Source organism: Podarcis raffonei, chromosome 12, assembly GCF_027172205.1.
Source record: "Podarcis raffonei isolate rPodRaf1 chromosome 12, rPodRaf1.pri, whole genome shotgun sequence".
Classification (NCBI taxonomy): Eukaryota; Metazoa; Chordata; class Lepidosauria; order Squamata; family Lacertidae; genus Podarcis; species Podarcis raffonei.
In genome coordinates, this window is record NC_070613.1 from 28,147,591 (window position 1) to 28,175,531 (window position 27,941).

Sequence of the window (27,941 nt, forward strand, 5' to 3'; positions counted from 1 at the left end):
GCCAGGGGCCAGCGCTGTCTGGAGACACTTCCGGGTCATGTGGCCAGCGTGACAAAGCTGCATCTGGCGAGCCAGCGCAGCACACGGAAACGCCGTTTACCTTCCCGCCAGTAAGCGGTCCCTATTTATCTACTTGCACCTGGGGGTGCTTTTGAACTGCTAGGTTGGCAGGCGCTGGGACCGAGCAACGGGAGCGCACCCCGCCGCGGGGATTCGAACCGCCGACCTTTCGATCGGCAAGCCCTAGGCGCTGAGGCTTTTACCCACAGCGCCACCCGCGTCCCTCTGGGAGGAGTATGTGTTGCTAAATCGATTCCCTGGGTTCGAACCACTGCCTTCATTTAGCTATGTGCAGTGATGCCTTTGGTTATCTTTTGCCAAATACCAGCTGTCTTGGACACCACTGCAAGCTCCTTTTTAAACTGTTCACACAGCAGCTTGTAATATGGCATGTTTGTGTCAGCATGCAGGGGGTCGCAAGGGCAGCTGGTTAGCCCCAGCTGGGTCGTATCCTTCCAGCCGTCCCGCTGTGAAGACCCATCGGCCTCTGGTCCGACGTAAACCAGCGACCCGGGCTTCAAAGCCAGGGCACACTATTTCAGCAGAGTGAACTGCGCACACAGAATAGGTGTGAGGCTTGTGGAAGCATACTACAACTACGGATTTCTTAATCATAAATAAGGACAAAGAAACATGTTGTCTCTCTCTTTGTCTTCCCAGAGAGACAGAGAAAAGCAAAAGCTATACACACAATGGAAGTTCCCAGCATACTGTGCTGGTATATAAACAGACATGTGACACGCAACAGTTCCATGTCTGCTCCTTAAGGTGGAATGGAAATCTCAACAGTTTGACCAAGGGTAAACACAATTACTGTCATGGGAGATAGACTTTTCCCTACTTTTCTGGATCAAGTTCATATTTTCTCCTCATTGAGGTGTTTTATTTTGTCGTAGGTGATGCATCTATTTTTTTTATTATATAGAAAGAGATTATTCTCGATCTGCATGACCTATAATTGAAACATGATAAACTTTCAAAACCTATTGGGATTTGGCAAAAGGAGGATTAGTGTTCAAAGAAAAAAGTCAACAATTCCACTGGGTAGAATTAAACTGTTGGGCATCTCTCCGTAACATTCTCACGAGCTTTAAATATGAATTTTAAATTTGCATTTTAGCATTCAACATTCTAAACATGTGCTGTGGTCTAAACCACAGAGCCTAGGGCTTGCCGATCGGAAGGTCGGCAGTTTGAATCCCTGCAATGAGGTGAGCTCCCGTTGATTGGTCCCAGCACCTGCCAACCTAGCAGTTCGAAAGCACGTCAAAGTGCAAGTAGATAAATAGGTATCGCTCCGGCGGGAAGGTAAACAGCGTTTCCGTGCGCTTCTCTAGTTTTGCCAGAAGCGGCTTAGTCATACTGGCCACGTGACCCAGAAAAACTGTCTGTGGACAAACATCGGATCCCTTGGCCAGTAAAGCGAGATGAGTGTCGCAACCCCAGAGTCGTTCATGACTGGACTTAACTGTCAAGGGTCCTTTACCTTTTTATGTCGACACCTAGTTGGTTTAATTGTGAAACCTACCATTGTAAACATGGTGAGTTATTTAGGCATCTCCTTTCATGTGTTTTGTTTTTGTTGAGATGCGAAATAAACTAATGCAAATATTAATTGTAATCCCACACCCTCACCCCCACCTCCAATTCATCCTCCATTGTGTGATAAACGAAAGCATACAAATGGCATTTCTTTTAAAACAAAAGCTAATCAGCTTTTGAGCCCAATGTTGTTGGCTGCATTCCACTGAGATCTCTTCACTGAGAAATAGTAACATATTAAATTTGAATGCTAATTTGTGGAAGCCTGGTCTTCTTTTATATAAACAGCCCTTATCCACTTCTCATGCTGCTGCCAGTATGTAACCTCCATTACCTGCCAACAATGTGCTTACGAACTTCCATTCCTCCGTGCAAGGAGCTTGTAGGACTGGATTATACTCTGATCCTTTGAAGCCCTACGGTTCACAAAGCCCTATTTCCTATTTCAGGCCATAAATTTTTAACAGATCCAAGTTCTAGGTTAATGTTTATCCATTTGCTGCAGGCTTGGCTTCCCACCGAGTTTAATTTTCCCATACCAAGTTTCCTCATTGTATCAGAGTCACTTCACAGATTATTGAGGAAGAGAATTTAGGGAGTACTGAGTGCACTTGTGGTGCGTGCTGTCATGTTTGAAGTAGGTACACAAAACTTCTGCAGCAAGAACACAGGCCAGGCGTTGTGTATGGCCGATTTGTATATATACCTGTTGAAAGAGACGCACATAACTGCTTCAGTTTTGACAGCGTGTGTTCATTTGTACACACAGCGATGCTCTTAATCTGTCATGTGAGAAGTGACCCTCAGATTGGTGTGATGCATTTATTCAGAGCAACCTACACAGTTTCCAAGAGCAGAGCTATAATTACTGGTGTCCTTGTTGCCTCTGGGACTAGAACATGGTGGCGTATTTCAGTTTCTCTGTAGCTGCCTTGCCGATCAATCTGATGCATCTTTCCTTAGAACTCTGTCCTGCTAAAGTCTGGTCTCCTGGAATAATAGAAAGGGCTCCACTGCTTCAACTCTGTGCTTATCTCTTTGAAAATTCATTGAAAGCATGAAAACGCCAGGCCAGTTCTTCTTTCTCTGCTGTGCTTAGTTTTCTATTTATATGGGGTTTTTTTTCTTTCCATAAGGGAATATTTAGAAATGCAATTTCCCCACCCGCACCATTCTAACATTTTAAAACAATGTTTCCCAAACTTGGGTCTGCAGCTGTTGTTGGACTACAACTCCCATCATCCCTAGCTAGTAGGACCAGTGGTCAGGAGTGATGGGAATTATAGTCCAGAAACAACTGGAGACCCAAGTTTGGGAAAGCCTGTTTTAGAACTCTTAAAGTGCAGGACAGTGCAAGACCTCGTTGACCCAGGTCTTGGGAGGACCAGGTTTGAATTCCTTACAATGGTCCCAGGCTGTGTGGGGGCTTGAGAAGGTATGAAAACTCACATTGGTTGGTTCTCAAACAGTCCCTTCCCTGCGACATAGACCTCCAAGCAGCAGCCTGAGTCCTAGGCCTGGGAGGTGAGGTTTAAAAGCACCTCAGTGGTTCAGATCTCACACGGTCCCTCTGACTTGCGGTAAAAAAGAGGTTACAGTGCCCTTTTAGTTGCTTCAGTGTTGCAAAAGTACCAGGAGATGGAAACTCAGTTCAAATTGAACTGGCTTTCCCCCAGTGCAGCCTATGCTTTTCATGACCAGTTTGGGTTGTTGACGCTTAAGCCAGAAGTGCAGACTCATAGACATTTTGGATCTTGCCTGAGCCCTCCATGCCAGTTTTATTCCAGAGGGTCTCCCAACCCTCAGGGGCAGTTTTTCACGGAGGAGAGAGGGGGCGAAAGTGGGTTGGGGGAAACGGACAGAAAATGGATGATGGGACTTACGGTATGCAAGCACTTTGCGCTAAGGCAAACCTCCCACTGGATGTGATCCATTGTTTTCTCCCTAATCCGTTGTTCACAAAAGGCTTTTTATCTGTGCCTGCACACCCCTCCCTGCCCTGACAAAGAACAGGAGGAGGCCCAGAATAAGCAAGAGGTGTAAGCCATTTATTTCATTTTTTATGTTTATAATAGATGATTTACCTTTATTTGGGTGGAGACCAGTTCTCCACTAAGCATGTATATACTGAAAGTTATGAAGTATATCAATATATTTTGACCTTTATTCTTAATTTTAAGATCATTTATTTTGAATACATGGAAAACATGGATGGATGGGGTATAAATAATTAAATTATTATTGTTATTATTATTAACGTGAAAGGTTAAGTTCTGAAATGAATGGACCATTGTTGTAGGCTGCAAATTCTGGACTGGCTTATACAGATAGGTAGAATTGAGTTTTAGTGGCAGACATTTACAAACATGTTGAAATCAATGGGATTTAAACGTGTTTGCTTAGAACATGACCATAATTTTTAGTTTCATTGTGTTGTTGCCCCTTCAGAACCTGGAGGTGAACATAAACATTGATTTAACGTTATCATATGAACACAACAGTTCTTTGGCATTTTGCTGTTTACTTTGGTTGTAGGCAGAAGCATGACAAGTATACATATCTTTCACCTGAAAATAATGGGATTGTACAATATGCTCAACAACAAAAAACAACAAAAAGCAAACACACATCCATTCAGTGACTTACAACTATGGGTGCTTATTTTCCTCACACTGCCGCACAATCTCTTTGAAGCATGATTTTAAAAACAGCGTTCTGAGCCCGATAAAAATATTTTGCTTATACAGCTGATGTTCCCATGTCCATCTGTGACCTTCTGTTTGCTGCCTAATCATCATTATTTTTTTCTGAATTATATTTACAGCTGGTGCTGCCATACCAGTTAGGCAGATATCCCAGATAAACCCCTACTTTTGGCTTGTATCACATCCTCTTTTGCCTTGACTACCATATTTGGAGGCATTAGGAAGCTAAACTACTAGGAATAGAAAGCTGTCTGATTTTTGAGGCACTGATGTGATTAAATGTAATGCAATACATTCGGTATGAGCTTTTAGAGGATAAACATTCCTTTGCTTACTGTAGGTAGCTTTACATCTTGCCTGGATGCAGTTCATTGTGCTCCCAGGAAAGAGAGCAAGAATACGGAACTGTCATGGGGGGGGGGGAAGTGGGGGTGGAAACCCAAGTCAGCCAAAACTGAATTCTGCCTGCAGTGCTGTTGAGTTAAATCTACACTATAAAAATAAGAAAGCACTACTCTAGCACTTGGGGATCTGTAGCATATATTCTATTTGAAATATTTCCTTTTTTTAAAAAAACAACAACCTGGCAGCTTTCACTACAGTACAAAAGCTTTTTCAATAACCCTCTTTGCTGCTTTCTAATTGTTCGTTTATGTGCAAGTGATGTGATACCAATATGCTGAAGATAGACTTAGGTTCCGTTACCGGCGCTGCCAGTAGACACAATCCGCTGAGACATTGATCTGTGTTGACCCTCTTCAGAGCTAGGGAGAACACATATGCGTTTTTGCAAAGGTCCTGTTCGTTTCAGCAGGGCTTGCTTTGGAGGATTTCCTGGGGGGCTGCACCAGTGTTAGAAACTGAGATATTAAAGTTACAAACTAAATGGCACCTTAAACCTAGGTTATGGGCACAAAAGGTAAAGGTAAAGGACCCCTGGATGGTTAAGTCCAGTCAAAGGCGACTATGGGGTTGCAGCGCTCATCTTGCTTTCAGGCCTAGGGAGCCGGCGTTTGTCCACAGACAGCTTTCCAGGTCATGTGGCAGCATGACTAAACTGCTACTGGCGCAACAGAACACCGTGACAGAAGCCAGAGCATATGGAAACACCATTTATCTTCCCACCACAGCGGTACCTATTTATTTACTTGCACTGGTGTGCTTTCGAACTGCTAGGTTGACAGGAGCTGGGACCGAGCAATGGGAGCTCACTCCATCACAGGGATTTGAGCAACCGACCTTCCTATCAGCAAGCCCAAGATGCTCAGTGGTTTAGACCACAGTGCCACCCGCGTCCCTTATAGGCACAACAACGGAATGTCTAGGCGCACTTTTTTTATATAACAAGAATACAAAGCTGAAAATGAATGAACTTCAGCTAAAATCTTATATTCATTTTTCATGTGATCTGCAGACTGCAAAAAACAAAGCCATGCTTCCCCTACCTCCACCCCCCCCCCGGTAGCCCAAAACAATGGGAGTTGTTTTGGACTACAACTCCCATTAGTCCTGGCCAGCAAGGTGTTAGGGAATTTAAAAAGCATATGAGTCCAGATCACAAAGTAAATGTCATTTCTAAAAACCAGAATAACTTAGGAGAAAAGGATTTGCAGTGAGATGTTTATGATCCATATTTCCCATAACTTGTTTCTTCTGTTCTTTGCAGTATTCAGACAAACCAGTTTTATTACTGCAAACTCAGACTGGAAAAAAATAATGCTTCAGGGTAATCAGAATTGAAATCGTGAGTCTGTGAATGCCAAGCTTCTAACAATGCACCAATCTAAACTGATGCCACCTGCAATTTGTATTAAAAGTCCACTTCAATTCAGATCTCCATATGCTTCTCATTTTTATTTTATTTTATTGCACTCTAGATCAGTAGTCTTTAATATTTTCATTTGTAGTCTTCAACTTGACACCCAGCCTTTAACCTGCAGCATGAGGTCTGTGTTCAGTTTTTGTCTCTGTGTGTCTGTGTTCTCACTCGCATCTCTGTCTCTCTTTGTATCAAATTTTCCTGATTTTCCTCACTTTTTGTTTCCCTCGCTTCAATGGTTACAAAAAGAAAATGGTGGCAGTATCTCTGGAGTGAATCCTGACCCACTAGTTGAAGATAATCCATATACTCAATACCCTGTTTGCATATTCTGTATAGTTGGTGGGTTTTTTTACATTGAAATGGACACAGACAGTATTGAGGAAAATGTGTTTCATTGGCTAAGAGTATCAATTTAGCATGAGCAAAAGCAACAGTTGGATCAGTTTTTGATGTGGGTCTGTCTTACTCGTTTGGAGTTTTTATTTGACTATTGGAATTCCAGATGATGAATGGAGACAAAGGTGCATTCCTGCTTTCCAGTTTAAATGGTTTTAACTTTATGTGGGAAAAGATTGGTGGACAACTACCCCAGAGTTTTTTGATCTACGGCCATAAAGTGAATCCCTTTTGTAAGGCGAATATGGCATATATGATCTGTTTTGTTGGATTATTAAGAAATTTGTTGGATTTTTGAGAACCGATTATGCATTTTTCTTCTGTGCTATCACTAGGGCAAAATGGGGTTAAAAATGGGTGTGGATAATATATACTACATATCCCAGGTTAAGTGATAGCCTGCTGAAGGAGCATGCACATTTTCTGCTTGTGTATGTATATGTCTATACATACATGCTGTTCTAGTGACTTAAGGCTTCAAAATGTGTTGCTTGAAAGTATCCATGGGAAGCAACCCAGCGAAAACACTGCTTCTGTGCAGTCACCACTTATTTATTTCAAATAAATGCAGCTCATGTGAGGGTGGTGCTTTGAGGGCTGATCCCCCAGTCAATTTAATTAGAACAGTTCTCCTTTAATACAAGATTCCCTTTCCTTATCCTGATGACTTTGATGCTCTTTTAGGTTTGAGATAACCATAAAATGGAACAGCATACTCATCTGTTACCTTGACAACAGAAAGGCTTGCTGCAGGCAGTGATGGAGAGGCTTCAATTGCACATGCACATCGTGTTAATTTTTCCTTGTGGCATTATTGCTGATTATCTCTGTCTACAGTTACTTATTTCATTTTTTTGAAAAATTATAGTTTTGAGCTCTGAATGAATCACGATATTTCTAGAACAAGTCCTTTTGCCTAGCCAAATATCTAAGCTTAAGGAACCAGCAAGTGTGTAAAAAGCAGCGTGGAACAATCCTGGAATCTGCCAATTTTAAAATGTATTGAAACATGACACACACCATATACGGTGTTATCTGGGACACAACAACTACCTCGTACTGTAATTCCTAGCATTGCTTAATAAGACCTTAAACTGAGTTCAGAGGGCTTTTCTGTCTGAAGCTTTGCAAACTGAAGCTGCTTAATTTCAGTATTTATTTTAAATAACTTGTTTGTGTTCGATGGCAATTGTGAAATTAATTATTAATTCATAATTGTAGTCTTTGTTTATACAGCATAATTTCCATAAATATCTGCTATGTAGGAAATATAGCCAGGATTTAGGCAATATTTGGACACCAGTTGTGTAGCTACAAAGAAAAAAAATCTGAAGTCTTTAAAAAATTGGTAGTTTTTAAAAGGTAATCAGTGGGTTGGATCCAGACTAAATTGGCTGATCTTAGGTAATATTGAAACCAATGGGATAAGTTAGTCATGGCTTAATTTAAGTATCATTTATTTCACTGTGAACTAAGTTCAGCTAATTTAGTCCGAGTCCAACTCTGAATAGTACATTTTTCATTTATATGTAGTATAGTGTAGCATTTTTGTATCAGTTGTATAGGTATTTCAGTCAATTGGGTATTTGAAATACTGGAACCATTGAGTAAAAGAATATTACATTTTTTTCTTTCTGTTTTACAGGAGCAAATAAAAGCATGTTCTTTACTTAGAACGTTCTTTAATTTCCCCTCAGAGAAATATGGACTGGGCAATGCTAGCTTCTGGTGTGAAATCTTGAAATGAATTCATAGCCAGAAGCAACAGCCCAACATATACCAATAACAGCTGCCCTGTTAGAGTAAAATTAGCAATGATCTTAACACCAAGTACTTTGCTAAAAGAAATTTACTTTCCGTTTTGAAGCCATTGCTAACTACTTAACGGCAGCACCCTATTTTATTACCTTGGGTTGCCTCCTGAGTGATGGCTGCTTTCTTTATTCTCCCAGCAATATTGTAAGGTTTCCTTGACAGTCTTGTCAGTATGAAGGGGATGGTGGAGTTTGCCCAGAAATACAGGATAGCTTTAGCACCTCATGGAAGGCATGTGGAGTTCAGGCTCAAATCCAGAAGGGTTGTTTGCTTTGCCAACCTGAAGCCCATATTTGATGCAACGAGAAGAGCTTTGTTCCTTAAATAAAGCATTTCAACCCACACAGTACTGTATATTATGATAGCTCAGTTTTGTTTTTATTTTTTTTTCATTCATTTTGGTTTGTTGGGTTTTTTTGCAGGTTAGTAATAATAATAATAATTTATTATTTGTACCCCGCCCATCTGGCTGGGTTTCCCCAGCCACTCTGGGCGGCTTCCAACAAAGATGAAAGATACACTAAAATGTCACATATTAAAAACTTCCCTGAACAGGGCTGCCTTCAGATGTCTTCTGAATGTCAGGTAGATGTTTATCGCTTTGACATCTGGTGGGAGGGCGTTCCACAGGGAGGGCGCCACTACCGAGAAGGCCTTCTGCCTGGTTCCCTGTAACTTGGCCTCTCGCAGTGAGGGAACTGCCAGAAGGCCCTCAGCGCTGGACCTCAGTGTCCGGGCAGAACGATGGGGGAGGAGACACTCCTTCAGATATACTGGACCAAGGCCGTTTAGGGCTTTAAAGGTCAGCACCAACACTTTGAATTGTGCTCGGAAACGTACTGGGAACGTAGTAAGGAAATAATTTCTTTAAGGTGTTATAAGAGAAATGTATGAAGGGGAAATAGAGTTCTGCCCTCCACCATGCCCAGCAGCCTGGGTTTTCTTGGGGGGAGGGGCTTAGTTTTGCACAAAACATGTGAAAAACCAGCTTAATGTTTTACAAAACAAAAAACGTGATCCTCATTATACATACCATTGCAATTTCTCACGTTTGAAGAAGCTGTAATTTCTCCTTTCAAAAAAATAAAGTAACCCATTATTTTTTGACAGAACTGGTGATTTTGAAAGGAGAGTGGCAAGGGGAGTATGTTGGAGGGCAACACCACACTCTAATACCAACCCAGTGGAGTAGCCTACTAGCAATGGGTTTACTGCTCTGTTTCTTTCTCCTTGCCATCACCATCCTCTTTGCCCTCTAGGTCACTTTGGGATTCCTGCCACCTTACAGTGGTCTACTTGGGAATAAAAGGACTGCCAGCTTAGCTCAAGTCTTCTGCTTGGTAGCTTCAGCCCATCATTCCTCCTGATCTCCCTTGCCCTTTAACCCAGGGGTGTAGCCCACAACGTCTTGAGTAATACGAAGACCCTTAACGGCCCTTGAGCTTGACTGAGAGGCCAGTTCTGCCCAGAAATCCAGTTGAGATGCTTATGTAAGAGGGGGTGGGGTGGAGAAACAATGAGCATGCACAGAGTATTGATCTATCCAACCATATGCTGCCATGTCTTGTGCTGACCATGATTAATAGCTAAAGGGGCAATTGACCATTGAGGAGGACCCACATAGTTGGGGGGATGCTGGAGAAGATGCAGTTAACACTAACCTTCGCCTGAAGAAGGTGAGGTGATGGTGATGGCTAGGCCTTTCCTGCCGGACAGAAATGTGAATACATGGGATGCCAGTTTAGGACACGACTGGCAAGGCAACATGATACAGAGTTTGCTATTCCAGCCTATTCCATGGAAGATTTTAAACGTCAGTCTATACAGTTTCAGGAATTTGTGACTGGTGGGCAGAGGATTCTCTTTGTGTAGTGTTGGTCTCCCCCCACCCTTTTAAATGATGCTTATTAGTGCCTGATCTCAGACTTTATTATTTGTTACATTGGGTTGGATCTAGACTTAGTTGTACAGTGGTACCTCAGGTTACAGACGCTTCAGGTTACAGACTCTGCTAACCCGGAAATAGTTCCTTGGGTTAAGAACTTCGCTTCAGGATGAGAACAGAAATTGCGGCACAGCAGCAGTGGGAGGCCCCATTAGCTAAAGTGGTACCCCAGGTTAAGAACAGCTTCATGTTAAGAACAGACCTCTAGAACGAATTAAGTTCTTAACCCGAGGTACCACTGTACTTAAATCACTATGGGTTGTATCCAATGTTAGTCGGAGTCAGAGTAGACCCATTGAGCTGTAAAAAGGTAAAGGTAAAGGTACCCCTGCCCATATGGGCCAGTCTTGATAGACTCTGGGGTTGTGCGCCCATCTCACTCAAGAGGCCGGGGGCCAGCGCTGTCCGCAGACACTTCCGGGTCACGTGGCCAGCGTGACAAAGCTGCATCTGGCGAGCCAGCGCAGCACACGGAACGCCGTTTACCTTCCCGCTGGTAAGCGGTCCCTATTTATCTACTTGCACCCGGGGGTGCTTTTGAACTGCTAGGTTGGCAGGCGCTGGGACCTTGTAGCGGGAGCGCACCCCGCCACGGGGATTCGAACCGCCGACCTTTCGATCGGCAAGCCCTAGGCGCTGAGGCTTTTACCCACAGCGCCACCCGCGTCCATTGAGCTGTATCCAGTGCTAATCATCTCAGAGCAGACCCATTGAAATTAATGGAGATGACTTACTTAGGTCCATTAATTTCAGTGTGTTTGCTCTGAGTATCATTCAGTTGGGTGCAACCCTTTGATTTTAATGGAAACTGATTCTTCACTACTCGTTACATGGATTTCAGTGAGAGAAAAGTTTAACTGGCACTCCTGTCTTCCACTGCCTCCCGCAGTTTGGTCAAACTCATGCTGGTATCTTCGAGAACACTATCCAACCATCTTGTCCTCTGCCGTCCCCTTCTCCTTGTGCCCTCCATCTTTCACAACATCAGGGTCTTTTCCAGGGAGTCTTCTCTTCTCATGAGGTGGCCAAAGTATTGGAGCCTCAGCTTCAGGATCTGTCCTTCCAGTGAGCACTCAGGGCTGATTTCCTTAAGAATGGATAGGTTTTATGTTCTTGCAGTCCATGGGACTCTCAAGAGTCTCCTTCAGCAGCATAATTCAAAAGCATCAATTCTTTGGCGATCAGCCTTCTTTATGGTCCAGCTTTCACTTCCATACATCACTACTGGGAAAACCATAGCTTTTACTATACGGACCTTTGTTGGCAAGGTGATGTCTCTACTTTTTAAGATGCATAGTCTGCATAACCGGCATAGTCTGGATTTAATCCTTTAATGACTTTGGAATTCTTTTAAGGAAGAATGTGGTAGCACACACTATCTGTGGTACTAAAGAGGTAGCAGAGATAGCAATGCCCATTGTGTTTTTATCTCAGCTGAGTGAGCCAATAGGCCTCCCCTTTTGCTACATTATTGTATGGAGTCACCCCAGTAGCTTTAGGAGGAGAACTGGTGACGGCCAACTAGTTGCCCCAGAGACTCTTGACTACCCCAATTTTTGTTGTGCTTTGGCTTTTGAATGTCACTGTGAGTTTTATAGAACTGAGTGTCTGATAACGTTTAACCAATATCTAACATCTTATTCAAAATGCCTTATGTAGAAGAAGTTTTAATTTATGCGGTACCTAAGGTTTCAGTTTACTGTAGTATATACTGTAGTATTCATTTATCCACAGCTTTTATTTAATACAGTATGAGTAAATCACAGCTTTGTTATTTGTTAAAAGATGAAACTAGTGATAGTTCAGATTCCACCATCATATTGTATCTTACGCACCTTTTAAAAATTGTTGTGAATCTTTCAAGTAAAGATAGTGCTTTTTTAAAAAAAGGTTTGAACTGCCCTTTGTTTTACATTATTAAAAAGAACAGAGTGGTGCTCTTTCTGTAACACGTTTTGGATTTGTTGCTATGTGGGTTAGAAAGAAAATCTGCTTAATGTAGAAATAAGATCCTGAATCCTAAAGAGGTGCTGTGGACAAAAGGTAGATTGTGGTCTATTAGTAGATCTCTCAGTATGTTACAGTAGATCAACAAGGGTTCAGATTCTAAATTATTAAATAATTATTAAATCATATGGACAACAGAAAAGGTTCCCTTCCACCTTGCCAAAACAAAACAAAAAAGCTGTAGCATTTTGTGGATTTTTGTGTTACAGGATTGTGACCTCATTTCTGGAACTGAAAGCAAATTATTGAGTTGAGAATGTGTTCAGAGGCACAGTGACCCTGTTCCTTAATTCTAAGAATATGGTCACCCTCCTGACCCACCATTTTGCATCTGGCTCCAAAGAAAAGCAACCTCATTATTACTGATGTCCACAGTTATATGTGCACAACAGTTATTTCCTTTAAGAGAGGGGTGGCTAACATCTGACCCTCTGGATGATGTTGGACCACAGCTCCCATTATCCCTAAACATTGGCCATAGTGGAAGCTTGGGCTGATGGGAACTGAAGTCACACAACATTTAGAGGGTCACAGGTCCTCCATCCCTGCTTTAAGAACATATGAAACCCCCTTCTCAATTAAATCAATGTTCTATCTAGCCAGCCAGATACTCTAGGAAGCTCGGAAGCAGGGTATGAAAGCAATAGCTCACCTCTAGAGTATAGTAGGTTTTAGAAGTGAGCTTTTGGATGGTTTAGTTGACTTATTACCGTTATCTCTCTCTCCAGGTTTTCCACACATATTCTAATGAAGATTATGACAGGAGAAATGATGAAGTAGACCCGGTGGCTGCATCAGCAGAATACGAACTAGAAAAACGTGTGGAGAAGCTGGAGCTTTTCCCAGCAGAGCTTGAAAAAGGTATGGATTCTACAAATGCTATGCTGCCGAGCATTTTTTTTATGTATAAAGTGTCATACTGATATGTAGTAGAATTGCAAGACTTTGCCAGAAAGGGGTCATGAAAAACCTGTCATAGCTTAATACCTGGGGATTTCATAAATAATCAGCAGTGTGCAACTTGTATAAATAATTCCTGGATATTAAATAGTTATTATATTATATTATATTATATTATATTATAATCATATCATATCATATCATATCATATTATATTATATTGTAATCCAGTTGAGGTAAAATGTTAATTCACATCAGTGTATGCAGTAGAACATTGGCTTCAAACCTTGTCAACCTCAAGTAATCTCCTGAGGGGTTGATCCCCTCATATCTGCAGTCACAAAACTGTTTTCAGAAACCCCCTTTTAGGGCTCCTTCAGAGTTCCTTTTGTGCTACATTTCCAGGCACAAGTCTGGGCTTTAAAGTTCTATATCTGAGCAGTTTTTGTTTTTTTGCTTTATCCCGGTGCTTCTCCAGATTGCCATTTGCTCCAATTCAGTGGTAAAAAACAGGTTTTCCCTGGAAAAGCAACAGGACAAAAGCAAAAACACTTGCTTGAAAGCCCAGAACTGTGCCTGCAAGCACAGTGTGAAGGGAAGCCTGGATGAGCCCTCAGTGTCAAAATAGATTTGCCAAGTGTCTCTTTGAGATATGTGTGAGTAGGGTTTTTGGTATCCAGATCTTATTGTTTATTGCACTGGTCCCCCACCCCCATTTCTGTTATGGAAAACTGCTTTTTAGTTGTATCCTGAACTCAGCATGTATTAGTGGGCCATAATTCCTTTGAACACAGGATTTCTTGATTGGCAGCCATGGCAGAAGGAGCAAGATAGGCTTCTTTCTCCTTCCATTGCAAAAAACGATTGGGGCTACTTGACTTCCATGATGGGAAATAAGAAATACTGTAAGTCTATTGAAATGTTATGGCTTTATGAGTTAGGGAGGATGACCTCTAGAATGACAATGTGTGTTTTACTCTTTGTGCATGCAGTTATAAATTCATAAACAAAAAATTCATGGAAGGTTTTACTCAGGTGGGGAGAGAGAACAGGATTCAAAATGTCCTAATCCAAGTGTGAAAAATGCTTAACAAATGTATGGATCTGCTTTGATTTATCTGCTTCTCAGATGAAGATGGACTTGGCATCAGCATTATTGGAATGGGAGTTGGAGCAGATGCAGGCCTTGAGAAACTGGGCATTTTCGTCAAAACAGTAACAGAAGGTGGAGCGGCAGAAAGAGATGGCAGGTGAATAATAATACAGTATGCTGTTGTGAATATAGATTGGGATTGCTTTAAAATACAGCTCCTGTCTGATTTTGTTCATAGGCTTCATCCAAAACCTTGTAGCTAAAGGTTTTCTTGAGGCCCCTATTCCCAGTATGGCCTTCTAAAAGGCTGAAAACCTACTTGTGCCTATGAACGTTCACCACCAGTTCTCACAAACATTTCTGTTCATTGAAAAGTTGCTTTGTTCTGCAAATAGCGTTGTCAGGTGGACTGTTTCATGGGTGAGAAGGAAATTAAAGCACCCTCTCGTTTGGGAATGATCCTTCTAACCTCACAGCAAGTCTGGATTTCAGTGCATACCGAGATCTGTACGGAATCTGCTCCATCCCAGAACTAATATTGTTTGTTTCATATTTCTAGCCACAACTTTATCTTTTCACAGTACGTAACATCCCCCCCCCCCAAGGTTTACTTGCTGTATACATTCATTGATTTATTGGTATGTAAAATTAAGTTTTGTATGTCTCCATAGCAAGCTGCTACATATTTGTTGAATGTATCAGGACCCTTTTTTCCGATGGGAAAACTTGCTATCTATTCTCTCCCTACTTGCTGTAGCTTCAGTGCACAAGCAGTATTTTGCTTGTTTTGGAGGCTCATGGTGCGCAGATCCTCTACTTTTGAGACAAAATAATCTTGTATTCCTTCAAAATAACTGTGATTATCTATGTATGGTTGACCTTGCACCATTGCCTTATCTTCAGAATGCGGAGTGCTTGGGGAAAAATTGTTTACTTTTCCAGGTCACTCCCCGCAAAATACCCTTTCATGGGTCAAAAGTGAAATTTAAAGTAAAATACAGCATGATTTATATAGGTCATCTCCTTGCTCTATAAAAGTGGAGTGATGTTATATTGCAAAAGGAAACTGAAGCTCTTATAGAATGAAATATAAAAGTAAAGTCAAATCAATAATTTAAAAAAGTCCCAGGCTGTGTTGCAAAGGAAAACCTCTGCTTTTGCCAATATTAATATTCTAGAATAGAAAAGCAGAAATCAGTATATAATTCTATGGATCTTGGTGGTTCCTTGAAAAATGTGCCAATGTGCCTAAATATGAACAATCATATATACCAAGGATTGCCAATATGGGACCCTGCAAATACTGTTGAACTGCAACTCCCATCATCCTTCATTTTTGGCCAAGCTGCCTGAGGTTGATTAGAGTTGATGTGGAGAACACTACATTGACTACCTCGGTTGATATGCTGTGATATAATATGATATATTGTAGTGCACTACACTATATAGTATTATATACTAACTGACTCCACTACAATGATATTAAAATTGTTAGGCTAGCTGGTTTCTGGTCCTGCCTGCTTCAATGGGGGCAGCCCCACAACAGCGGGGGATCGTTGGCAAACGAAAAACAAGGATGACTGAGGGTAAATCATCCTTCTAAATTCCCCCCAGGGACGGCGGGAATAGGCTTCACTTGCAGTTCATCTTGGTACCTGGCTCTCGCTCTAGCATGGAATGTTGGAGGCAGGGAAGCGCTGAGTGCAAAAGCACTTCACCTGGCGAAAACCCTCCTACGCCGCCATTAAGAAGCAGAGTTCTACGTTTAATTGCATCTTTAATTCTTTAAAGTACTGGTGTGTGATGGAAAAGGGTTGCAACAACATACTGCCGAATATACCAGCTACATCAGGCATAGGCAAACTCCGGCCCTCCAGATGTTTGGGACTACAATTCCCATCATCCCTAGCTAACAGGACCAGTGGTCAGGGATGGTGGGAATTGTAGTCCCAAACATCTGGAGGGCCAGAGTTTGCCTATGCCTGAGCTACATGGATCAAAGTTTGAATTGAGATAAGTTTTTCTTTGGTGTGAGAGTTAGTTGGGGAGAGGAAAACCCATGGTTTGTTTTTTCTAAGCTTGTTTTATATATTTATGATTCGGCAACCCTCTCTGGAAAAAGATAAAAAGATATTTACAAGTGAGGAAGGGACGTTGGAGTAATATTGATATTAACGAGCAAAATAGAAATGCACCCAAACCACCATGCGGGGAGCCACTTTAACTGAAATGTATTAATTGGAAGTTGATTGACATTTTGATAATTGTATAATTTGGGACTTAATTGTTATTGTTATAATTCGGCTATTATTGGGGGTATATTGGAAAAATAATTATTTTTTTAGGGAAAAAATTGTTAGGCTATTTTGACTAAAAGTGCAGTAAACAGATTTCATCAGTGAGACAATTACTGGGTTCCAAGCATTGATATCTAGATCAAGATAAACCAGATTGTATGGCTGCTCATCATATGCATCCAGAGTTGATGGAGGACCTTTTTGGCTCCACAGGCCAGGTCCTTATCAGGATCAGCCTTACGGACCAAATTTGACAGGTGAGCAACGCTGCCTACCTATCAATCACATGATGCCGCATTGACATCATGTGCAAAGTGCTTTAAAGTCCCGAATTAATCTTTCAACTGGGGGTTCCCCACCCTGTCCACCGTTTTTTGGGTGAAATCTCATGCAGGTGGATGCAGTGGACTGGATCATGCCCAGAGTATGATTTTATACAGGGTAGGGTAGATGTTATGAGCAAGATTTGCTTTTAAACATTGTTTTCTATAATAAGAGAAATTAGCTACACCCACATGCTGACTAATGTACTTCAACTGGAAATTAAATTTCTTATGTTAAGGACCTGATTCTGTAACTTATATTTCAAGTACAGCCATTGAATACATTTTGTCCACTCCTGAATAAATGGTACTCTGATTCTGTAAGGGTTGCAAAAAATTATGGTAAGTGCCAGCTATTCAGCTGAAGATAAAATGCCAGATTTTTTTTCTTTTCTTAAGCTCTGACTCTCTTGAAACCCCCCTTCCCCATTTAACAGTCGCAATATATAATTAGATTTTAGCTGCTTAGGCGTACTTGGGTATGAAAATACCTCCCTTATTTGGAGCCTATGAAAAAAGAATGTGTTATGCAGAGATTATGCCAAACCACCTGACGTCTTTCCAAAAATGAGTCAGAAACAAGAAGGAGGCATAAGCAAGTAGGGAAGCAGGGTCGAAAATAACTCCATGAAGTTTAATTCTGAATTAATAGTTTTTGGGCAATTTGTTTCTTTGTTTAAAAAGCCCTTATATCTCACCTTATTTTCAGAAGAAACTTGCGGCAGATAACAAATCAAAATGCCACTCAATATTTAAAACATATTTCAGTTCCCATTCCTAGCCAAACACTGGGAAACCAAAATATTAGCACAATATTTTTCTTCTTCTGGTTCCTCTTTTAATAATTCTGCTATTTTAGGGGACTGTTTAGAAGTAAGTTTGATGAATAAGTGGGACTTTCAGGGGAGACCTTCCTGGTGGATTGTGCCTAATTGCCTTTACCCGTTTGCCACAAAAAAGCATAACACTGTCTTATTTTTAATACACAGTAGTTCAGAACAAAATGTGGTAGAAAAGGAATTTAATTAAGTCTGGAGTATTCACACTCACTCCATACAACTCCTAGCACCCATAACAAACTACAGTTCCCAGGATTCTTTTGGGGGGAACCATGTTCTTTAAATGTATGGTGTGGGTATGACCAGGGAGCTGTGGAGCAGCAGGTCTTCCTTTGCATCTGCAACCCTGCTTGCTGCTCCTGGCTGGAGTGAAAGGAGCAGCATGACTCCCCATTCTGGGCTATATGCAGCTTGGTGCAGCAGGGTCTCTCTCCAGGGAATGGACTGTCCAATGGGCTGCAGATCCATGCCCAGTCCTGCTCTTCCACTGCAACACCCCATTTTGGAGCCCAACACCAGTTACTGCCAATGGAGCACCACCACCACCAGCAGAGGCCAGCAGACAGAGACATCTGATAATCTTAACCCCCACCCCACCCCTTCAGCAGCATGGAGTGGGGTTAGGAGTGCAGCCTTTGGTGCTTTTTTCAAGCCACAAAATTATCTCATTTTAGAATTTATTTTTATTTATTTTTTAAAAAACCTGTCTGCATATTGGAAGAAATGAATTTCAAAATATTGAATGAAAATGAACCATAAATGATTGTTTTAAGTTTGCTCATTAATCTACATATGCTGTAAGCTGGAAGCTAGTAATGTATTGTCACTTGTTAAGTAGCTGCACTTTCAACCAACTAACTAGCTAATCACCCAGTTGCCTGTTTTATGAGCAAGAAATGTATTTGACATTGTAGAATGAAAATGTACTATGATTAGGAGTACACAAGGGGACATCAGTTTTGAAAATTAATGTCTAAATCTGTAAATCAACATAAAAAATAATACAACTATTGTTCCCAGAAAGGCGCTTTTCTGGCCCCATCCATTACATGCATTACTTATTTTTTTAAAAAATAAAACATGTATGACATTGAACAGGACTGCACAACACCCTATAGAGCACATAGCCTCAGAATATGAAGATAAAACAGGAATTCTGGACTGCGAAGTGAAGAGACAAGCAAGTTAAAAATATTTTAAAAGGATGCTGATTAAAGTTACTTCTTTGTCCTCTTGATTTCTACTGCACAAAATTAGAGAGCTCAAAGGCACATGAAAGTCATGGAGCCCAGCTCTCTGCCCTAAGGCAAGACTGTGTACAAATTAGCCCCCTTAGAGATGAACCTACACTATCCAGTTATAAAGTACCAGATGCAACAATGGGAGTGGATAAGGATTTTTATTTTTATTTACTGATAAACAGTTCCCAAATGAAGGATGGTAATATGGCTGTTGCAGTTATGTCATTTAAAAATGGTTGCATTCTTCAGATTTTTTTGTTTTGTTTTTGCTTTGATATTTGTTATCAATTAATATACCAGGGGTCACAAACGAAGCACCATCCATGGAGGCTTTCATTGGTTCCCCTTGGGCAGGTTCCCCAGACTCTGGCCTTTCATTAAAAAAGAAGTAAGTCTCTAACCCTCCCAGAAAGGAAGTTATGGAGCAAAATGTGCAAGTACCTTCTAATCAGTTTCTGGGAAGCAAGAGTGGCCAGTGTGTGTGTTTCAGGGGTGGTTGTCTCTGATTTTGTGTTATATCACACCCCCATGACAGTCATTTTGTGACGCACTCCCAGCCTTCCCCAAAATCCAAAATGTGCCCATTGTTCCAAAAGTTTGGTGTCCCCTTCAACAAATAGTGCCTGGATCCTAAAGATAGCCCAGGGAAGGAAAGTTTCCTTACTCCATTCCCTGCAGTCTGAGACTTCTGAAAAGCCTCTGTGGAGGATTAGGCAACCTGAACAGTGGAGGATGGGGCCAGGAGAGCTCATGGTGGGGAGGAGGACGGGATGGGAAACTTGCCTTCTGTGAATCTCCTTAAGCTAACATATCTTAGGATCCGAGGATTTGGGGTGATTCTCCCCTCCACAAGCACCATCCCCTCACCTGATTCCACATTGTTCAGAAGGGCCTCCTGGCACACCAGAGAGCTCCTTTCATGGGAGTGCAGGTAGCTTCACTGGGGGAGGAGGGGATGGGGAAACTTTTCTTTTTGTCAACTTCCCTAACTTAACAACGGTCGCACGGTTTTTCTGTTTAGCAAAACTCATGGCACATGAAGTATGTTGGCTCATTTGTTGGTGCTGTTAAACATAACCTTTCAGGCTGCCAAAACAGTCCTCAGAAACCTTTTCATACATGCCAGGGGACATTATTAAGGGTTGGAAGATTATTTCCCCCAAAAATACAATTAGTAACGTGAGCTGATATGCTAGGTTGCTGAGTGAAGTCAATTATTTCATACAAAATTTACTTTGCATTGCATATATTTGCTGTACATATTATTCTGTAGCCCTGGCGGCATACTTGAGCTAGATGCTAAGGTTAAATACCTTGGCTTGAAAGGGAAGGTAGCTGATGTAGCATAGTGACTGAAAGACCGAGCTACGCATCAGGTGCAAGCCTCATTTCTTCTGTGAGCTCATTAGGTGGCCTTCAACAAGCTACAGTCTGCAGTTTCCTTCCCTCTAATAGGAAACTCAGGTAGTTTAATGCCCATCAGTTTTGAAGCAAAGCAGAGCCACTCAACAATAAGGTAGCAGTTTCTATATACTTGGAGGGCTCCCAAGGTATGCAGAAGTATGTTTTTAAATGATCTGACAAAGCACCTGTGAGCTTTCAAGTTGAGATGGAAGCTGTCCGAAGGAGAGAGAACTGGCCTGCTCAAGCCTCTTAATAGTTTATACTTAATTACTTTGCCAAACCTTTATTAGGTATTACAAGTATAGGCCATCATAAAACATTCATATATAAAATTTTAAAATATATACAAATAAACAGCCATGCAAAATATATAATGACGAAGATTTCCATTGGGATTTCTTCATGCTAAATAATGCCATTCACCACTCTAAGAGATACTATTGACAAAAACTCAGCCACCCTTTCAGTTAATGTTAGACAGATAGAATCTGATGTTAGACTACCCAAAAAAAGGGGATAGCACACATTTGTGTGGCTGATTGTTTAATGGACAGTAGAAAAGGATATGTTCTACAGTGTCTGGCACATTCAAAGAACATCCACAATGTCTATCATTTCTGGGGATGTTTAAATATCTCCCCTTGGCAAAAACTGAGGGGAAAACATTCAGTCGGGCTAACATAAAGGCCTTGTATTGGGCTGGAATTATTAATATTGAGATATAAGTGACCCTGTTATCTGTTGTATTTAAACCAAAGAACTTGGGAGAGCAAATTTTATTTACAGCTGACTCGATGTTTTGTTTTTCAATGTCCCTTAACCTGGTTTGAATATTGCAATAAATATAATGCTCACTTGAATTATACAAGGGTTCCAAGTCAATACTAATAGATCTAATTTTACTATGTAAGAGTTGGAACCATCTGGATTTATAAGAGTCCTAAAGTAAGTCAGAGAACAGATTTGAAGTTTGGCAATGAAAATGGCAACGCAGCCAGTATTTTATAGTGCTAGCTCACACCCAATATTCTGTTGTGTGTATACCTAGTACTGCACACTTGATTGAACTTTGGAGCTTCAGGATACATCTCAAGATACTTGAGTGTATCTTATCTTAATCACTATTATATGCTTGTATCCATATTGGGATCCCAAAAAGTAGCTAGGACGACAATTTAGCTTCAAAAATCTGAATAGCAGCTGGTATAAATTGGTTACCTTTCTGAAAATAAAAGCGAGCTACTGCTGAGGAGGTACACTTTGCCTGTTTTATAGCACTTGTACGATGGTTTGACCAACCTGAGTTGCTCTGGAATAAAATTATGAGATATGTGTGCATCTGTACTTGCTTAATTTCCTGTCCTCTTATTTTCCATTTCTCTAATTTCCGGGAGGTTTTAGCAAGTATCCTGAATGACAATGTCTGCTGTAAGGTTAAATCCCCCTGCTTGCGTTATACAAGGCTGTTTCAAGAAGAAAGAAAGGAAAAGTGACCCCTTTCCAACCCAACAGAACTACCCCCTTTCCCGACTACACACTATATGGCTATAAAATAGACCACATAGCTTTGAAATGCTCACATTAGCCTTGTACCGGAACATGCAATGCTAATGTCAAACTATTTGTCAATCTAGTCCAGCATTGTGTAGTCAAGTTGGCAGCAGCTCCCCAGGTCCCAGGCGTGGTATTTCATATCAGCTGCTACCTGATCTCTTTAACACAGCAGGGGAATGCTTGGCGGAGAGTGATATCCTTTCTCCCTCCCTCCCCTCCTGCAACTCTCCCATCCTTCAGAGGCCTAGGCTCATCTTCCACACTGGGTGGGAACCTTAGACAGAATAACTCTTCGTGGGATACCCAGCAAGGCTTGCAAAGATGTTTACTACTTGTCGCTTCTTATTAGCTGCTTTATTGAATATATGTTTACATGCCTGGAATGTCTCCCCCTTAGTTACTGTAATATCAGTTTAATTTGGGGCGCTGCACTCTTGCTGGAAGGCAGCACTGAATTTTATTTGGTCCAGCGGCTTGAATCGGCTGGCTACCTTTTTGCATTGTCAGAGCCATTATGCGAGGAAATGTTCAAAGGAGGGGCTGACTTTGTAAAGAGCTCGTTTTTAAAAAAATTGTGGCCACCATCCATAATGGTAGATGCTCAGATCTGCTTTGATTATGTTCCCCTGGGCTTACGTCACTTCTGCCGGTGCATTACTGGTACGTCTATGACATAATTTGTACTTATTGGTTGATAAACCATGTGCCATTCTTAATCATAGAATAATAAGCCAAGTACTCATGCCCATGGGATTGCTTCACAAAGTTGGTACCAAGTGCTAAGTACAGAATCTAACTTCCAGAGAGTTCCACCTTTAATTTAAAACACAAGCAGGTTCGTCACTGTGCAGCTCATTCTACCTTCCATGCTCATCGGTATCATGGTTCTCTTTAATTTTTCTTTGCACTGGCTTACCTTTCTTTCATCATGTTCATTTTAAAACCTCACTTCTTATTTTTGAACACTTTCACTGCATTGCTCCTGGCTATTTTTCCTCTTTAATTCCTCTTAACACTCTTCCTAAAGACATCTAACGTCTCACACCTCTGCCTGTTTTCTTAGACTGGAGCAACCTGGCCTGTTATTATTAGGCAGCATCTTATCTTTGGAACTCATTGCCACCAGCTATTTGTATAATGCAGGCCCACCAGCTCTTTAAAGTACCTCCAGATATATTTAGTTTCCATCCATTTTCCAATTAACTGAGTTTATAAATAAACAAGCAAGCAAGCAAACATTTTGAGTGTACCACTGATAATACAGTCATGATATAACAAAGATAGGTAAGTCTCAAGACAATAAAATGAAGGAAACCAGAGAGAGAGAGGAAAAGAGAGAGGAAGGAAGGAAGACCACAGTTCAGATTCACAGCTGACAGATAATGTAAATTGAGGTTGCAGAAAAATGAGGGAAGAGAGATTAGGAGGAGGCTAATGGAACAGTTCGAGTTTATCGCTGAGTACAGTCTTTCCAGACACTTACCTGATATATTTATTTATTTATACTGAGCATGCCCCAAAACTCCTGTTTGAAAATTGTTTTGCCATGTGACATGGAGTGTTGCTTGGCCACATGGAACTAGTTGCCTTGTTCATTAAACCCTGGCCATGGGCAGTCCCTGGCAAAACCTTAGAAACCAATGGGAAACTGAGCAGGGTTTGCATTGAGGATTTGCATTGCTGAGTCTTCAGGGTCCTGCCCTGCCCTGTGCACCTTTTGATATGTGGCATGAACAGCACAGCATTTGTGAGTAATAGTAATGATTATCACTAGCACATCACAATTTAAAATTTGGTACTAAAAATATTTAAAACAGATTGCAGTCACAGGAATAGGGTGTGTCTTGCACAACACAAAATATGGGTTTTTGTACAGCCATGTTTACATTTCTTGCCACTATATCTGATGCTGTATACCGGTAATTGTAATTTGTCCTGTTTGTTCATTTACCTCCATGGAAGTGGAGATCTGGTTCAAAAAAAATCTTGATTTCAAATGGCATTTTCTTCTAAAACAACATTGTCAGTAGGAATTGACAATATTATGTATAATGCAAGATGTCATGTATGTGTTGTTGACTTAATTATGTATTGCTTCCAAATGCAATTTAAAAAGACATTATATTTTGTTTCATATTCATTACTTACTGTTTCTTTTTATTCTTTTTATTTCCTCTGAAAGGATCCAAGTAAATGACCAAATTGTAGAAGTAGATGGGATCAGTCTGGTTGGTGTCACACAAAATTTTGCTGCAACAGTCCTCAGAAACACCAAAGGAAAAGTCAGGTAACTTTGAGAAATCCTTACAAAGTATGATTTAAATTGGTGGCACCTGTGATATTGTCTGGTCATGCAACTGCTCGATCATAAGTAAGCATATATATGTTAAGAAAACCTATGCTACAATGGATTGTTTGTATCAGCCTTGGACAACCTGGTACCATCAGCCCCAGACAGCATGGCCTCCACATTTAGCCTTTAAGGCCTTGCCATTTTGTCAGATTTGGCTCACAGAGGGTGAGGCAGATAAAACCCAGTCCCCCATCCTGACTGAAGAGAAGGAAGATGGATAGGAGGAACCCCACCTTTCCAGAGATCTTTTGTCTCACCATTTGTGGCATAATTACATATTGTATTAACTGCACAGTGTGTGGTGCCATTTCTTTTTAAATTTAATGTTATGTTCAGGATTCCAGTTTTCATTAGGACCACAGCACACAGGGAGGGAAGGATTGAAAGTAAAGCCAGGGGAATCAAACCATTTTAACCAGGCATTGTTGGCACTGTTTGAGAGAAGTATTCCACAAGCAGGATGCCACCATGGAGAAGGCCCCATCACCATCTACCCAATCTTATAATCTGGAACCGACTTCAGGAGACTCCTCAGAGAAGGAGCTGGTTCATATTGGGGCAGGCAATTCTTAAGTACGCTGGTCCATAGTCGTTCAAGCATTATAGGTCAAAACCAACACTTACATGGTATTTTAAAATTGAAATATAAATATGATGGGAACAAACTGAATGCAGGGCCAGCCCTGCCACTAGGCAGAGTGAGAGGAGTGCTTCCTCAGGTAGCAAATGCCAAGTGATTAGGGAACAACAGTGAGGTGCTGAGGACAGAGCTGTGTGTGTCACATGGCCTTCTCTGCACAACCTAAGATAGCCAGTCACCTGCAGATTTGGCTGCTGATCCCATTGGCTTTTGTCCCAGGAATAGGAAAGGTGCCACCATCTTGTCCGTTGCCTTAGGCAGCAGAATTTCTCAGGCCAGACCTGACTGGACGCTGGTGAAGATTTGCTGAACACTGGCAAAATGTGTTCTGTTTGGCAAGTTAATAGCCTGGCTGCTGTTTTCAAGGCCAGACTAAATTTCTAAATAGTCTTCAAATGCAATACATTGCAGTAGTCTAGCATGGATGCTATCAAAGCACGGATAACTGAGGCAAGGTTATCTGTGTTCAGGAGGGTCTACAGCTCTATTCAAAGTATCACCTAATAAAGGGCTCAAACTTGAAATTTAATACTGCTTTTCTCTTCAGCTGTTACACTTCATTAGATGTTTGTAAAAAGTAAAAGCCTTCTGTGAGTGCATTTCAATTTGGGAGGTCAGTTTTCTCCCTTGGTAATATTTTTATTCCCAGAGTTTGTAGTTCTTAAATAAGTCTAAATGTTTAGGGCTCTTTCAGACGTCTCTGTATGCAGGGCTTGAAATGCAGGAATTGATGGTTGTCAGTAAAACAATTAAAATAAAATGGAAAGGAAAAAAGTATTAGAAATAAAACATCAAGTATAATAATGTTGCTATATAAATCAATGGTGTGCCCACATTTTGCATGCTGTGTGCAGGTCTAGTTACCAAGCACATAGCAGGAGAAGAGGGTTTTTTTAAATGTTTATTGGTGAGGAGAGTGAAAATTTGAAGTTTCCTTCTAGTCCTGCCCCCTCCCTCTCCATTCCCCACACTTAGAACTGGAGTTATGAAATGGAATTGTTTGACATGAGATTTAGGGTGAATAAAAGGAAGCGCGGAGTTATAGATTGCATTAAGATACGGAGAGGGCTACCAGCTAAGGCAGCCTTTAGAAAGAATTAGACAGAATTATTATTATATTTAAAATAGTTTAGGATATCTTTTAGGGTGTAACACCCACAAGTTGGCTTACGTAACAGAATTTAGAAAATACATGAAATACGCCACAAACAGCTTAAAAAGGTATAAAGCAGTAGTTCAAGAAATATAGGCGCAAACGTTCCATAAAAAATAGTATAACCCAGTTTAAACCAGCTCAGTGGTTTCATAAACTAGCAGTAGTAAAACAAAGGTAAACCAGAAGAAATGAGTTGTTAAGGCCCCTTTGTAGGTATGCACTGTGGGAACTTTACGTAATTCACTTGTAAGGGAGTGTCATCACTGCAAAGCCATCACCAAGAAGACCCTCCCTTTCACGCTGCCAACGTGATTGTCTGAATAGAGAGCGTACAGAGTCTTCCCAGTGTTCGCCTACAGGCAGCCAGAATCTTCTTCTCCACACTGCGTGGGTTACAAGATTCACCCCGACGAATTCAGCTGTGCACCCTTTGAAGGATGCCTGTTTCCATAACACTGCTGTAAATCAAGGACCTTAGGATAAACTTATGCAAACCATTTAGAACAGGGTTACTTTCTTCCCCCATAGCTGCTGTAGTTGTAGGGGAGAGGTTATTGTGCTCCTTAACAGTTGCCCTTAATGACTTCAGTATAAATAATAAATTATTATAAATTATTATTCAAGCCACAGGGAGAGAAAGGTATGTATGTATGTATGTATGTATGTATGTATGTATATATGTATTTTTTTATTTGGTTGGTTGGTTAGTTAGTTCACCACCCTTCACCTGAAGATCACAGGGCAGTTCACAACATAAAAATACAAAATGAAAAGACAAAATACATAACGAAACAAAAACAAACCAGTAGCTCCCTGCCACAGACACGTTTAGAAAGCCATAGAACAGGCATAGACAAACACAACCCTCAAGATGTTTTGGGACTATAACTCCCACCATCCCTAACTAACAGGGATAACTAGCTATCAGGGATGATGGGAATTGTAGTCCCAAAACATCTGGAGGGCCCAGTTTGCCTATGCCAGCCATAGAATGTTAATCAGTCAAATGCCTGGTTGGAGAGGAACATTTTTGCTGGGCTCCTAGGGACATGTAATGAAGGCGCCAGGCACGCCTCCCTGGGGAGAGTGGCTGTTGCCTGATTGCCACTTGGTGCAGTGCTGCGGTGGGAAGGTAAACTGTGTTTCCGTGTGCTCTGGTTTCCATCATGGTGTCCCCTTGCACCAGAAGCTGTTTAGTCATGCTGGCCACATGACCCGGAAAGTTGTCTGCGGACAAACGCCGGATCCCTCATCCTGAAAGCGAGATGAGAGCCACAACCCCACAGTCGCCTTTGACTGGACTTCACCGTCCAGGGGTCCTTTACCTTTATCTCTCTACTTGCAAGCTCCCATGGTGCATAAGAACATTCTATCAGAGGAAGTGCCACACTTACCTCTACAATTGGCAGCTGCAGGTAATGAAGATTAGTAGGCGACAGTCCTCACTGTTTAATTTGACAGGCAGAATTGGCAAAGTATTGCTATAGTTGCATTTCCATTTTCACATTACTGTGCAAGCTGCAACATCAAATGAATTTTAAGTAGTTTGTTTAAGTAAATTGTTCCATAATTAGCATTGTTTGCAATTGTTATTTTAAATGTGTGTGTCATTACTGGGCATACATATTTACCAGTGTCACTGGTAGTTGTCCCCTAAAGCATTCCTTCTTATCCCCCATCCCCAACATAAACGATCAAAGACATATTAGCTTAAATATGAGAAATTGTATTTGATAAATTGTGCAGAAGGAGGTTTAGAAAGAAGTTAAACTACAGCTTTGTATTTCATTTTTCTGCTTTAATTCGGTCAATACTGCTCTAGAAAGCTTACAGGGTACTACTGTTTAGT

The 27,941-nt window shown here is 41.2% G+C and overlaps 1 protein-coding gene across 11 annotated transcripts in view; it reads left to right on the plus strand.

Annotated features, from left to right (window-relative positions):
* The window catches only part of PPP1R9A (protein phosphatase 1 regulatory subunit 9A), a 144,667-nt gene that overhangs the window by 73,863 nt on the left and 42,863 nt on the right, over nucleotides 1-27,941 (plus strand). For all 11 annotated transcript variants that reach the window (XM_053359672.1, XM_053359674.1, XM_053359671.1 and 8 more), the window contains exons 3-5: nucleotides 13,021-13,153; nucleotides 14,322-14,442; nucleotides 24,126-24,230. In XM_053359672.1, coding sequence (XP_053215647.1) covers nucleotides 13,021-13,153; nucleotides 14,322-14,442; nucleotides 24,126-24,230 — 359 coding nt within the window. The remainder of the gene's footprint in view (nucleotides 1-13,020; nucleotides 13,154-14,321; nucleotides 14,443-24,125; nucleotides 24,231-27,941) is intronic.